This window comes from Nomia melanderi, chromosome 12 (genome assembly GCF_051020985.1).
Source record: "Nomia melanderi isolate GNS246 chromosome 12, iyNomMela1, whole genome shotgun sequence".
Taxonomy (NCBI): domain Eukaryota; kingdom Metazoa; phylum Arthropoda; class Insecta; order Hymenoptera; family Halictidae; genus Nomia; species Nomia melanderi.
This window is the reverse complement of record NC_135010.1, coordinates 15513612-15526648: the sequence shown is the minus strand read 5'-3', so window position 1 is coordinate 15526648 and position 13037 is coordinate 15513612. Positions and strand designations below refer to the sequence as shown.

General features: G+C 56.5%; 2 protein-coding genes and 3 non-coding genes across 5 annotated transcripts; 1 reads left to right on the top strand and 4 right to left on the bottom strand.

Annotated features, from left to right (window-relative positions):
- Nucleotides 1-2869: 2869 nt before the first annotated feature.
- Nucleotides 2870-2943, top strand: TRNAN-GUU (transfer RNA asparagine (anticodon GUU)). The gene has a single exon. It is a non-coding gene; the product is annotated as a tRNA-Asn (tRNA).
- Nucleotides 2944-3255: 312 nt separating this feature from the next.
- On the bottom strand, nt 3256-3328 carry TRNAK-CUU (transfer RNA lysine (anticodon CUU)). Its single transcript has one exon. It is a non-coding gene; the product is annotated as a tRNA-Lys (tRNA).
- Nucleotides 3329-4772: 1444 nt separating this feature from the next.
- TRNAS-GCU (transfer RNA serine (anticodon GCU)) lies at nt 4773-4854 on the bottom strand. Its single transcript has one exon. It is a non-coding gene; the product is annotated as a tRNA-Ser (tRNA).
- A 158-nt stretch (nt 4855-5012) lies between these two features.
- LOC116433635 (uncharacterized) lies at nt 5013-8089 on the bottom strand. The gene is made up of 2 exons (XM_031991917.2): nt 7041-8089; nt 5013-6158 (listed from the first exon to the last, which is right to left on the bottom strand). Exons 1-2 carry the CDS (start codon nt 7455-7457, stop codon nt 5721-5723), a joined length of 855 nt encoding a protein of 284 aa, XP_031847777.1. The 5' UTR covers nt 7458-8089; the 3' UTR covers nt 5013-5720.
- A 1701-nt stretch (nt 8090-9790) lies between these two features.
- On the bottom strand, nt 9791-12792 carry LOC116434317 (uncharacterized). Its single transcript, XM_076372616.1, has 2 exons — nt 11550-12792; nt 9791-10730 (listed from the first exon to the last, which is right to left on the bottom strand). The coding sequence occupies exons 1-2, from the start codon at nt 12271-12273 to the stop codon at nt 9871-9873; spliced, it is 1584 nt and encodes a 527-aa protein (XP_076228731.1). The 5' UTR covers nt 12274-12792; the 3' UTR covers nt 9791-9870.
- Between the last annotated feature and the right edge of the window lie 245 nt (nt 12793-13037).

Below are 13037 nucleotides of genomic sequence, written 5' to 3'. Positions count from 1 at the left end.
CGCGTTTCCAGCCGATGCGATGAAATATCGGGAACAGCGGATAGCCGGCAGACCACCCTGCTTCGAACCGACCATTTTTTCGATCTATCGGAGAACAACGAGAAGCGGTAAAAGCAGCCGCGATGCGCGATAAACGCTGTTCCATAGATTCTCGGAAGCGCGAACCAACGACCGATGCTAATCGTCGAGAGGGTTCCCATCGATCCGCGAAAGCGCCGCTTTCCATCGATGGCTCGACCAACGGGAACATCCGTTTCCGCGTTTCCTGGTTCCTGCCCGACAGAAAAACGACCGAACGGCAAACGTTGACCGAATCGCGACGCGCCGAGTCCAGCCGATGCTCGCGAATCGGTTCGAAGGGGATCAAGCGCGATGCTTGGAAAAGCTCTCGAACCCTTGGGCCTTCGCGGTTTCCGGGTGCACCGTGAGGACGAAACGAAAAATCATGGATCGATGCGACGAATGCCTCCTGGGTCTGCATGCTCCGCATGGGAAATGACTGTCGCTCGCTCGGGTTATTCGAACGTCTGGCTTTCGGCGTCGAGTCAATTTCGATTTCTTCCTCTGTTCCGATCGCGGCTCGCGGGAGGCTCCTTTAATCTCTCGACCCCGATGCCGCTCGGGAAGAATGGAAATTGGAGAGAAAAAAAGGACGCGACTCCGCGGAGACGATAATCACGTACGTATCTTGCTCGGCACCAGGTATTATCCGTAGCTGAGTTGGCAACCTTTTCGACTCTGGATAGCTGCCAGGGTAAATATCAATTTTACGACGGCCACGGATCCTTTCTATTTGGTTTGGCAATTTCGCCGTCGGCTTACGTTGCAGCCAACCCAGTGCCGCGGGCCTAATCCATCGCGGAAGGGCTGCCGCTGATCTACCGGCCACTCGTTGCCCTTCGATTCCCGTTGCGAATGCTCTTACTTGTAATGCTCGGATATACATATTTACTCGCGCAAATACCCCGTCACCTCGGCTGTCGGCTTCCGATTCTCCTCCGAGCTTCGAATCGAGAGCACACCCGAGAGGAATATCGGCGAGGATATCCCAAACCGTACTTTCCTTCGAATCCGCGCGATTCTCTCGTCGACGGATTAACCGTGCTCGGCCGGCGCGTCGTCGCGCGACTTTCGAGGACGCGGGCCGCGATAATTGCCGGTCGGTGCATTATCTTCGCACAGTTTCAAAGAGCTTGTCGTTGCGTTTAACGGTTAATTCTCTTACTCTTACTCTCTCTCTCTCTCTCTCTCTCTCTGTCCTTCTTTCCCCCCGCATTTCCAAGACCGGTTTCTGCGTATTTGCGAAAGGTGATCGGCGAGGGCGCCGCGCCGCGCCGCACCGTACCGTCGCATGCCGCGCTACAATACCGCGACTAACAAGGGAACCTATCGAACCTGGACGGTTCAAAAATTATGAAATCTCGCGTACGAGCGGACCGGATCGAGCCTAACGGATCGCAATCTTTTTCTCTGGCGAATTTCACTCTTGAAACCACACCCCTAGGGAAAAATGTTGCAACCTTGTTTCCCTGTCCCTCGCCGTACTCGAGGTAATCCACGGGAACGAAGAAAAGTTTGCGTTCTTTGCGCGGCTATCGACGGAAACCTACCGATGCTCGCTCGTTCGTACGCTCCTCCTCCGAACGCACGGTTCGTTTCACGGCTCGTTAACGCGTCGTAATGTCTATTCGCGCAGGCGAGTTTTGTCCCGACACGGTTCAACGGAGTTCCGCGACTGACAGGGGAACCCTTTTTCTTTTCGCGACACTTTGGATCTACCCACTGAGAAGCGCGCGGAACGATCTCGAACTTGTCGCATCCCCCGGAGCGTCTGCGTCGGGAATTGGTCGTCCATCCTGCTTCCTAGATTCGAGATCGACAGCGTCGGCCAGTGGCGGTGGGAACGGTCGTTTCCCGGCGATTGCGAGGTTGCCGGAGGTTCGGTTCGAATTCCATCCGCGGCGGAAGAAAAGGGTAACGCTTCCTTTGGAGTTTACCGCGCCCTTGTCCATTTATCCGGTTGAAATCGTTCGCAAACAGCGTTTACCGCTCCCTCGGTACGCTCCTCGGTTCGTTTTTCTTTCCGCTGATCGCGCGTACCTTCCGCGTTCCCTCCTTCGCTGCAACCCTTGTTCCATTCTTTCTTTCATGCGACGGATAGCGAGTGCACGCGCCCCTCGAGGGAACACTTTCGACCCCCGCGGGTTCCCTCGAATTCGCTTAAACGAGCATCGTCGCGCAATTCACCGTCAAACGCGAAACGATCCGGTTCCGACTTGGCGCAACCGTTGAATTCGAGGGTGCGTTGAGATAACGTCGCTCCGCGTCGACCGATTAGAACCAACAAAACCAACCTTTGTTTCGTTCGTTTTCGCCATCGGCGAGCACCGAGCAAAATGTTTTCGCGAGACCCGAGTTACCGATAATACCTTATCGGTGCTATTGACTCGATACAGCTGCAACCTTGAAAACTGCTCGCGATCGCTCGCTTCCAATTACAACGAGCATCTTCGACTCGTTCTCGTTCTCGTTCGAACCGATATGTTTTTCGCAGATTATTTACGACACGAATTCCTCGCTGATCTCGATGACCTTGAAACATGTCGCCAACCTCTGCTTCTTCGTATTCGCGAAAATATTATACTTTTAGCTACTCCTCGAGTAGAGGCAGCGGTGGAAGATTGCCTTCGAATTACTACCGCGAGGGGAGTAGCCTGGATCCCGCCATGCTGTAAATAATTACCGTTCTTTCTCTTGTACATAACTCGCGGTCGTTAGCTACCCCCCTTCTATCGGTTTTTCCACGTTACGCTTCCGCGTGATCGCCGTCGTATAGAAATCTTACGATAGGCGAAGGATGGAACGTGTCGCCTCCGTGGCGCAATCGGCTAGCGCGTTCGGCTGTTAACCGAAAGGTTGGTGGTTCGAGCCCACCCGGGGGCGGATATTTTTTGTCCAATTTCGCCAGTGGGAACCTACAACACCGTAGAAAGAGACCCCCCAGCGATACGTTCGTATTTTATCGAACTCGACAACCGTTTCTCTTACTTTTGTATTTCTTTTCATTCGCAGTTACCACAGCTTTCATCGTTTCGGGGGTTGTTGAGAGGAGGGTAGAATGATATTTTATAGTATAATTATTTTCTTAGACGATAAGCGCGTTCGTTTGTTTCTTATACACCGGGAGGGGGAATTCTCGAAAGCTTTTATTTTATTTTCCAACCATCGTGTGAAAAAAAAATAAAAAATAATCACCGCCCAACGTGGGGCTCGAACCCACGACCCTGAGATTAAGAGTCTCATGCTCTACCGACTGAGCTAGCCGGGCTTGTGACTTCTCTGGTTCCCGTTGTCGTGGTGTGTCTGTGTTTCGAATCGTCGACGAGAAGACGTCTCGAATCGTACTCGCGTGGACTGCTAAAAATAACGCGGAAAGTCAACCGAAACGCGTTTCGTTCGATAAAATGATTTTTTCAAACGGACTGGCGCGCTAATCGGGCCGTACGCGGTACCGTATCGTTTCGAACCGAGCGGTACCAAACGGCACCGAACCGGAAGACGATCGTTTAGTGCGCCTCGACGGCTCATAGAGGGCGGAAACGGTTTCGCGCGCTTAAAGTGTAATTGCTTGGTTCCCGAAAGATTTAGTTGCCGTTTTTGCGAAACGCGGATTCGCGATTGTTCGTTCCGAACCGGTCGCGTGTGACGTTCGACGAGTTTCCGCGCGATTCGCGCGACGTAAAGGAATCGCAGATTTTTCCGCGCGATCGTCGCGACGTCCCGGAACTGGAAACGTATCGCCTAACCTGTACAGCCCGGCGCCACATCCGTCCCGCGTTCGCGCCGAAAATCCGGAGGAAGCCCGTTCGACGCGTCGAGTCGACGCAACTCTGCAGGCTGCTTTATTTTTCGAAGAAATTGTGCGCTTTACGAAGCTTTTTCCCCGAGAGCCGGCTGCAAGCGACAGGCTCGTAAAGTGGCCCGAAACTGTCATGAATTTTTAAGGAGAAACGACGATGCTCTGTTCCTCGGCGAACGCTGGTACGAGCGCGAACTCGATGCACACGAACACGGAAGAGAAACACTTTTCGCGAGGCGTGTAAGTATATAGAACGGAACAGGGGCCGACTAATACCGCGCCTTCGCCTTCGCCTGTGCCGCGCTTTTCCGTAACCAACGAGCGAGATCGTGTCGGTCGAGTCGTAAATCTTTCGCGCTCTCGAACGCGAGTATTCCCTGCATTCGGGCACCGTTCACTCGGAAAGTTTCACGTGCAGTCGCCGCGTACGATCGCCTCGACGAGTACGGGCACGCGTCTTTAAAGGAAACCGAACGTACGAGCTTTCGGCGATCCTGAATTTCGTGGCCATCCGGGCGAAAGTAATTTTCATTCGCGCAAACCGGTCTCGGACGTGCCGAGATGTTTGGAACCACGTCGGCTCGAAACGATCGAGGAAGCACCGAACAACGAGCGAGAAGAGTTGCTGGCTGCGAAACCCTCTCCGGACTCCTCCGAAAAAATGCGCATCCTCTAGCTTGCTTCTTCTCCTCGACACGCGAGCGATTCGTCCTGACGGTTCCTCGATGTAAGTTGCCATTTTATTTCTCCGTCGACGATTCTCCGTGTTTCCATAAGTTTCGAAGCTGTGCATCGGAAACGCGTTGCTCGTATCGGCATTTTAATTCTTTCTCGAGCTTTCCTCGAGACCAAGTCGTTCTCTGGTTTAGTTGAAATGTAAAATCTCGCGGACGTAAAAAAAAAAAATAAATATCGACGAGGATGGGATTCGAACCCACGCGTGTAGAACACATTGGATTAGCAGTCCAACGCCTTAACCACTCGGCCACCTCGTCTTCGGCTGGAACTGGATCGAAATATATCGAACATATCGTTGAGTGGAAAAAGCTTCGAAACGGATCGAAGTCGAACGAAACGCGGTAGAATAAATCGAAAGAGAAAGTAGTCCGAGGGTTTGAGAAGGGAGAGACAAATAACGATACCAAGGTTTTATTTCGATATCGATGTTTATTCGCGCATCGGTCGTACATAGATATTTGTAACGGATCGGCGCGTTCGGTGTCGTCGACGAAGTATACTCGTCCCAGGGAAACAGCGCAGCGGAAGAGAACAACGTGCATGTCGAGGTAGCTGGTCGAAAAGTCGACGCTACGTCACGCTATAAGTCGTTTAACCGTAATAACCAGAAACCAATTTATGAAACCGACGAAACCGTTATTGCAAAAGTTTCGAGTTGCGAGTTTCGGGTTTCGAGCGATTTACGAGAGAGAGTTAAGGGACGTAATTTCGCCGCGTAAAGTGTTCGCGCGAACTTTATCGACTGTGGAAAAGCGGGGAAAGTTGCAAGTTTCTGGGGTAGACTCGGCATGAATCATTCGATATTTTTGCAAGTTTTTAACAGATTTCGACGAGGGAAGTGCCGGGAATCGGGCAACCCTATCGAGGAACGGCGCGTTCTCCTGGGTTCGCGGATCGTTCGTCTACGCGGAGGAAACGAGGATTCGATTGGCCGATGGCCAGTTTCGGTTGGTCCGCACTGCGACCCGCATTTTTCTACAGTCGCGCGCGCGAGTACTCGGAAATCGGATTTCCTGCCGCTTTAGCGAAAAAGACGTACTCGCGCGTCGCGCAGAATGTTTCCAGGAGCACGGGACCGAGAGGGGAAACGAAAAGGTGGACGACCGAAGGTGAGAGCGGTCGTTTAGCGATCGCCCATCACCAGGAAACAACGAGAAGGTACTTTCTCCGTGAGGGACGTGGTTTCGTCCAAGGTGCCGAGGTTCGCTCTCAGGAGGACGTCGGCGATGATCTTCTCGGCGATGATGCTCTGCCGGGGCATCGATTTCCGGAGTTTATTCGCGACGTAACGACCGAACGTGTCGAACTCGTCGTCCGTGACGCAGGCCGCGAACGGCCTCGGCGACGCTTCGCGCGTCGGGTCGTTCGACTGACGGTCCTGGTAGTTCTCTTGCTGCAGCTTCTTTTTGAAAACGTCCACGCCGGACACTGACGACGATATTCTTCTCGCATAGGAGCCTTCGGTCTCGAGGATCACCGGCTGGAAGTTCGGGTCCGGACTAGCTTCGGGCGAGGGCACCGGAGACGGCGGTTCGATCTTGTCCACCTCGGTTTGAACGAACTGCAACACGCGAGGAAAGGAAGATGACGCACCCGAGGGAAACGAAGCTGCCGCATTAGGTGAGCTGCGACGACACCAGCGAGAGAGGAGATCGTTCGTAATCGCGCGCATCGCCTCTCTCGTCTCGCTCCTCCTCTGCTATGCGTCGCATCATGCTACGCCATACCGCGTCATGCCATGCCATGCCACGCCACGTCGCGCGGTGGTCGATTCTCGGGCAAAGTGGGACGAGAATAGAAGCAAATTGCTCGAAAACTTGGCAATTTCTCTTTCGATTACTTTGATTGGTTACGGTTGACGAGAAAAAGCAGCTTTTCCGATAACGCGGATATTCTCGTGCCACTTTTTCGATTAGTCGGCCACCGTGCGTCACGCCGCGCGATTTCTTTCGTCGAAATGGATGCCTCGTTACGATGGGAGGACGCGATTACGCGATTACGCGATTACGCGATTACGCGATTACGCGATTACGCGATTACATCGGAGCTAAAAGCGTGCATCTTTGTTCGGTTTCCGATTCGAGCGAACTCTTCTCCAACGCGTTCGACTCGCGTCCAGGTTTCCGATCGATAAAGGTCTGCGAAGAGAAAGAGAGAGGCGAGGATAGTTGGCTGCGAGATGGAACGGGAGCGAAGGGAGCGAAAGAAAGAGCGAGAGAGGGAGAAGCGAGCCGGGCGGCGGACGGAGAAAGAGAGAAAGAGAGAAAGGGGCACGGCCACATCGAAGACGCATCGTCTCGTCTCGTCTCGTCTCGTCTCATCGAATCTGCAACGCAACGCAACGCAACGCGTCGCGTCGCATCGGATTGGATTGGATCGAATTGCGTCGCATCGCGACCCTTTTCGCGACGAGGGATAAACGGTGCGCGAGATAGGGTCATACCATTGGCTCCTGATAGCCGTCCATTGGGATCGTCGGATTCTTAACGATATCCCTGTCTTCTTCCGCCGAAGATCCCTCGTTCTGCTCGGCAACGAATTTTAATATGTCGTAGTACCATAAGGAGGATCTGTACCGCAGCCGAGGATTTTTAACCATCCTGTGGGAGCTCCGGACCTTTTTGTACTCTCGCCTGAACGCGGTTCTCAAAGTGTTGATCTTTCTAATTACGGTCTCTTTGTCCGCGACCGGATTCACCTCCCTCAGCTTCAGCACGAGGGCGTCGTAAGCGCGGTTTCTCAGCAGCCTGTCTTTGTATCCCTTGTACCTGACCTGCCACAAGCAGGGGAAACTTCGGTACAGTTGAATGAACTCGGTAAGAAAGTCGTGCGTGTATCCGATCAAGTCGGGACTCGCCATTCTGTTTGCTATCCACCGCTCCGTTTTGAAGGTTTTTGGCGGTATCGTGGACACCGAACCGAACCGAACCGAACCGAACCGAACCGAACAACAGAGAACAACAGAGAACAAGAGAGAACAAGAGAGAACAACGGAGAAGAGAGTCGAGTATGGTCTGAATATCGCGATGCGAACAGAGCAGAAACGACCACGCTCGACGACCGACGAGAAGCCACTGCTCCTACTGCAATCGCCGGTCGCGTACACGCGTCGTGCCTTTGAGAATGCTACGCGTTTGCTCAAACCATGTTGCCAGATCTCGGCGACGTCGAACGAGGTTTGTCGGTGCTTGCGCAGCCAACGCCGACGCGATGACTCACCCGCTCCGCGAACCGAACGGAACGCAACTTCCGCCGCGCGCGTCGCGTCGCGCCACGCTACGCGTCGAAAATATTCCGTTCCATAGCGGCGAAGCGAACGCTGTCGGCGAACGATGCCCGCTGCCTGCGCGTTCGAGTTTGTGCAAACTTTCGCGTCGTCCGGCACACGCGCGCGGACGCCAGTTTTCCGAAAGGCGGACGCGCGACGCCTAATCGCGCGTCGGAATCGAGTGGCGCGACGAACGCGTTTTTTCCAGCCGACGGAGCGAACGTGACCGCGCAAACACGTTTCGTTGGTCGGTCGAGTAAACCTAATCGTCGACGCGTCGCGACTCGACTCGCTCGTTTCGCGCCGAAAACATCGGCCCGAACGGGAGAAGAGCTTTCGCTTCGAAATTTCGGAAACGGTCCGAGACGCGGAGAACTCCGTCTCCTTTTCGAGCAGCGATAAACTATCTGTAGCGGGCATCGCGCCACGCCACTCTGCGCGAGAACTCGTCGCCGATATCGACGCTGCTCGTTTCCAAACGTTTCGTCGCGAACCACGATTAGGAGAAGTCGCGGAGAATCTTGCCAACGTGTGCCGACGAGGCGCGATACGACCGAGAACCTCGTCTCTCTCCCCCCCTTTTGTCTCTCTTTATATCTCTCGCTGCCGTTCACCCTTTCTGTTCGGCGAGCTCGGTTTCCGCTAGCTCGTCTCGCGATTCTCCAGTGCCGCGATCGTCAGCCGCGAAATCGGCTCTCCCGTTCGTCGTCCGCTTCGCGGCAACGGTAATCGTACCGTTCCCGATCGAACTCCGAACATTGAATTTCGCGTCTCGAAGCGATCGTTTTTGATAGCCGATGTCGCTCCGCGGTGCGTCGACGTCGAACGCGCGTGGTAGCCGCGGCTCGGGGACGAGGAGAAACGGAAAGGGAAAGCTGCCGCGATATCCCTTCGCGATCAAAGAGAACTCCCCTCGATCGTTCGCGTCTGTTCTCCAGCCCCGTTTTCCATCCGTTCGTCTACGGGAACCGTTTCCGAGCACGTATCCGAGGATTTCTGGTCGCGCGAGCTACCAGAAGACGGAAAGACGGTGGTGTTTACGCTTGCGGGAGTGGACCGTTCAAGGCGGAGAGAAGACGAGCGATGGGGAGAGGAGAGAGAGAGAGAGAGAGAGAGGCGAAGAAAAGAGTAAGAGGACCGACGCTAATCCTCTTTGTATGGAAAAACCGAGTGGTCCGTCGAGCCGACTACGAAGCAGACTTTCGAACAAGCTATTCAGCCTGTGCAATATAGCGTGCAAGTACGGCGCATCCCGTCTAGACGACGCGGCTTTTCTGCGCGAACGAAAAGTTACCTCGTTATATCGGAGACTGCCGTGGAAAGCGCGAGAACCGCAAAGAGGAACGAGAAGAAGGAGAAGCGGAAGGAGAAGGAGAGAGGAACGGTTCTCGGATGATACGCGTTCCGCGCGATCGCTCGACAGCTTTTAATTGGGCGATCGATTGGTCGCTCTGGGAAACGCGTTTCGGCCCGTCGAGGATATCCGGCGTACCCGATAACCCGGTTTAATTGAATCGAAACCGGACCGGCGTTTCTTCGATATCCAATAACCGCGACGCATCGGCGCTCGGGCAACGCGCGGGCCGAAAGGAAACTGGTGCAAACTCCGTTTCCACGATTTTATCTGCCGGCGAGAGGCAAAGCATAATGCTCGGCGCGGAAATATCGCGGAGGTTGCGTTGAATAGGTTGGCGACGCGTTCGCGACGGACAAACGACACACGCGCCTCTCGGGTCCTTTGATCGTGCACGCGCGTCGACGGTTCTATCGGATCAAAACCGGTCTCTCGTCGCGCGTTTCATTGTTGGGACGCGACCGAGTATTCCAGCCGGAAGGAGAAGAGGTGGAGCAGAGGTGGAGAAGCGGTGGAACGAGAGAGAGAGAGAGAGAGAGAGAGAGAGAGAGAGAGAGAGAGAGAGAGAGAGTTACTGAAAAAATACCGTCGTTTATTTGCTATTAATAAAATTATATATAATAGTTCTTACGGCTGAGAAGGTAAATTAAATTAACCAAAGAAGGCATCGTGAGCGGAGCCGTCCGAGGCGGAATTTTGGAGCAAGGCCGCCGAGTGGGAGACGGCGTCGCCGATGCCGGGCTGCTCGGTCCCGACGACGGCCGCGGCGCCCGAGACCGCGGAGTCGGCATCGGCGACGCCCCCGCCAGGCCCGGGGCCCGGGCCCACTCCGGTCCCGGCCGCGACGGTGCCGCCCGCTCTGAGGGGCTTCACGTCCTGCTGCCCGTCGTAGACCGCCGAGCGATTCTGCTGCTGGTTCTGCGAGTTGATCTCGTTGTAGACGAGCTCCTGGATCTTCAGCCTGACGAACATCTGCCGGTCGAGCGGCAGGCTCTTGAGGGGGTTCCGGACGCTCATCAGGAAGTGGTAGGTGTCGTCCTCCTCCTCCTGAGAGACGCTCAGCCTCTTCTGCAGGGACTCGAATCGCTTCCTGTCGACCTCGGAGTAGTCGTTGTCCAACGCGTCCATCAGGCTCCTCTTCCTGCCGATCTTGTTCAGCTTGGGCGGCGGCATCACGTGATGGAGCCCGTCCTCGTTCGACAGCAGCGACTGGCAAGAGTCGCCGTCCAGGTCGTCGAATCGGGTCTCCTCGTGGCCCTCGAGAATGTCGATCTGCGGCTCGATCTGCGTCCCTTCCGGCGAGGATCGGAGGGCCGCCGAGCAGTTCTGCGAAAGGGCGCACCCGATCACCCGGGAGTTCATTTGATCCCGCAAAAAGAAGAGACTCTTGAACCAAACCCACTTGGAATCGTGCTCGTTCCCGCCACCCTCGCATTTCCCTCGATACGTCTTCTTGAGTTCGTTGCGGAAATTGTCCCGCAAGTGTTTCCATTTCGATTTCGCGACGTCCGCTGCAAAGGAAGAAACGATCGCAAGGTTAATCCTCCGTACTGTCCTCGCTCGCTCGAAGGTTTCGCCCGGCCCACCGTCCCTTCGCCTCCATTATTCGCCGTTATTCGTCATTATTCGTCATTGTTCGCTACCGTCGGTTTCCGCGAGGAGCAGAGCGCGAGCTCGCGACCCGTGGCTGGCTATCGATCGAACGAAAGTCGGCGGCCCGAGGCCGCGCGAGCGTGCGCGCCTCCGCCTCTCCGATCGCGTCCGATCGTTTCCGACCAGCGGAATCCTTCGGATCGCTCGCTAGCGGTGTTTGCTTTAGAGAAAACTCAAAGAGACGATGGATTTTCTGCTTTTCAGGGAGCGGAGCGCAACCTCGCGCCGTTACCGGAAGCGGTCGGCGCTCGGTCGTTTCGATTCCGTTCGAGTCGACTCGATTCGATTGCAACTCGATCGCGTCGACTCGAGCGGGAAGGAATCGATCAAAGCGCGAAAAGAGGGGCGCGCGGCCCATGGAGGAGGAGGAGGAGGAGGAGGAGGAGGAGGGAAGGCCGATGGTGGTGGAGGTGGAGGCGGAGGAGTAGGTGGAGGAAACCCGTACCCGTAAAAAACAGAGTGGGAGAGAAAAGTGAGAGGGTCAACGCAGGCGCGCGCGGTCGTCGGTCGGAAAGAAGAGAGAGAAGAGAGAGAGAGAGAGGCGTTCGTGTGGAGGGCGGAGGAGGGCAGAGGACGCCAGAGGAGAGTAGAGAGGAGATCGGAGAGAACGGTGACGAGAAGGAAAAGGAGGAGGAGGAGGAGGAGGAGAATGAGAACTCGGCACGGAGCGTACTCACTGGAGACCTCGCAAGCCCTCGCGATCTCCCGCCACATCTTGAGGATGACGTCGCGGTTGTGGTAGTTGACGTTCTTCTGGTCCCAGATCGCGGGCCTGGCGTGCACCTCGGTGATCAGTCTCTGGAGATCCATCGTCATCGCGTTCCTACGGGCGCTCGCGTTGCATCTCCTGGACGATCGCTTGTTGGCGGCTCGGCGATTGAGAAGCGTGATGCCGGAGCTGAGGGAGGAGGCAGCCGCGCGCGAGCCGCTTCCTCCTCTGGACACGATTCGTTGAGACTCGTTGGTGTTGTGCGAAGACCGACTTTTCGAGGACTGTTTGCCCTGCTGCTGCTGCTGCTGCTGCTGCTGCTGCTGCTGCTGCTCCTCGCTGGGAACCGCGGGTTCCGTCGGTGGCAGTTGTTGTTGCTGCAGTTGAACAAGTTGTTGTTGTTGTTGTTGTTGTCGCTGGTCGAACGCGGCGAGCGCGTCGGCGGGCTGGCTGGGGACGCCGGCGGCGCCGGAGGTGGCGGCTCCGTTTCCGCCGACGACGAGCAGCTCGTCTTCGTCGTCGACGTTACTGTTCCGGCGCTGCTGCCGTCTCCTCTTCTTCCTCTTGCGCCTGGCGATGCGAGAGTTGCCGGCCGAGGAGGAGCTCGCGAAGCCGAGCCGAGCGGAGGATCGCAGGCGAGACGAATCCAGGGCTTTTTCCTCCTCGACTCGTGCACGCGTGCCGCCGTCCATACACGGCCGGTACACGCGCGCGTCCAGCCGGGAAGACGCGCACCCGCCTCGGACGAGCCGGCCGAACAGACGTTTCCGATCGGCGGCTCTCGGCCGTCGTGCTCCTCGTCCTCCTGGTCGTCGCGCGGACGGAGCGCGGCGGTCGTCCCGTGCTGGTGGCCCGCGAAAGCGACGCTGCGCCGAAACGACACCGGCTGCCGGCGGTTCTTCCGATTCTTACTAGACGAGAGAGAGACACGCGCACCTTCTCCGAGCCGTCCGCTTGCTCGCCAGCTAGCGCTACCGCGGCGAGCGAGCTCGTCGAGTCCCTGCCTTCCTTCGCTTTTGCCCACGGTTTCAGCTTCGGCTTCGGCCCAGCTCGGTTCCGCTCGGCTCGACTCGCACGCCGCCGCTCGTCACCGCTCGTCACCGCTTGCGATCCGCACCGGGCTTTCCTGCTGGCGACCGCTTCTCCGCAACCGAGCCGGGCCGAGCCGAGCCGAGACGGGCCGTGCCGCGTCGTGCCGTGCCGAGCCGAGCCGAGCTGTGCCGAGCTCGAGAGCCTTTTCCTCCCTTTCTCCTCTCTCCTCTCTCCTCTCTCCTCTCTCCGCTCCGTTCCACTCTGCTAGCCTGCCGCCTCCTCTCGCCTCCCCTCGCCGCCCCTCGCCTCGCCCTCGTCGACCGTTGCTCGTCGCCTGTCGCGCAACCCTGCGCGGAGGCCGGTGTCGCCCCCGTCTCCGCTCGCCGTCTCGCCCGTGCGTTTCGAGAGACGACCGCTGGTCGCA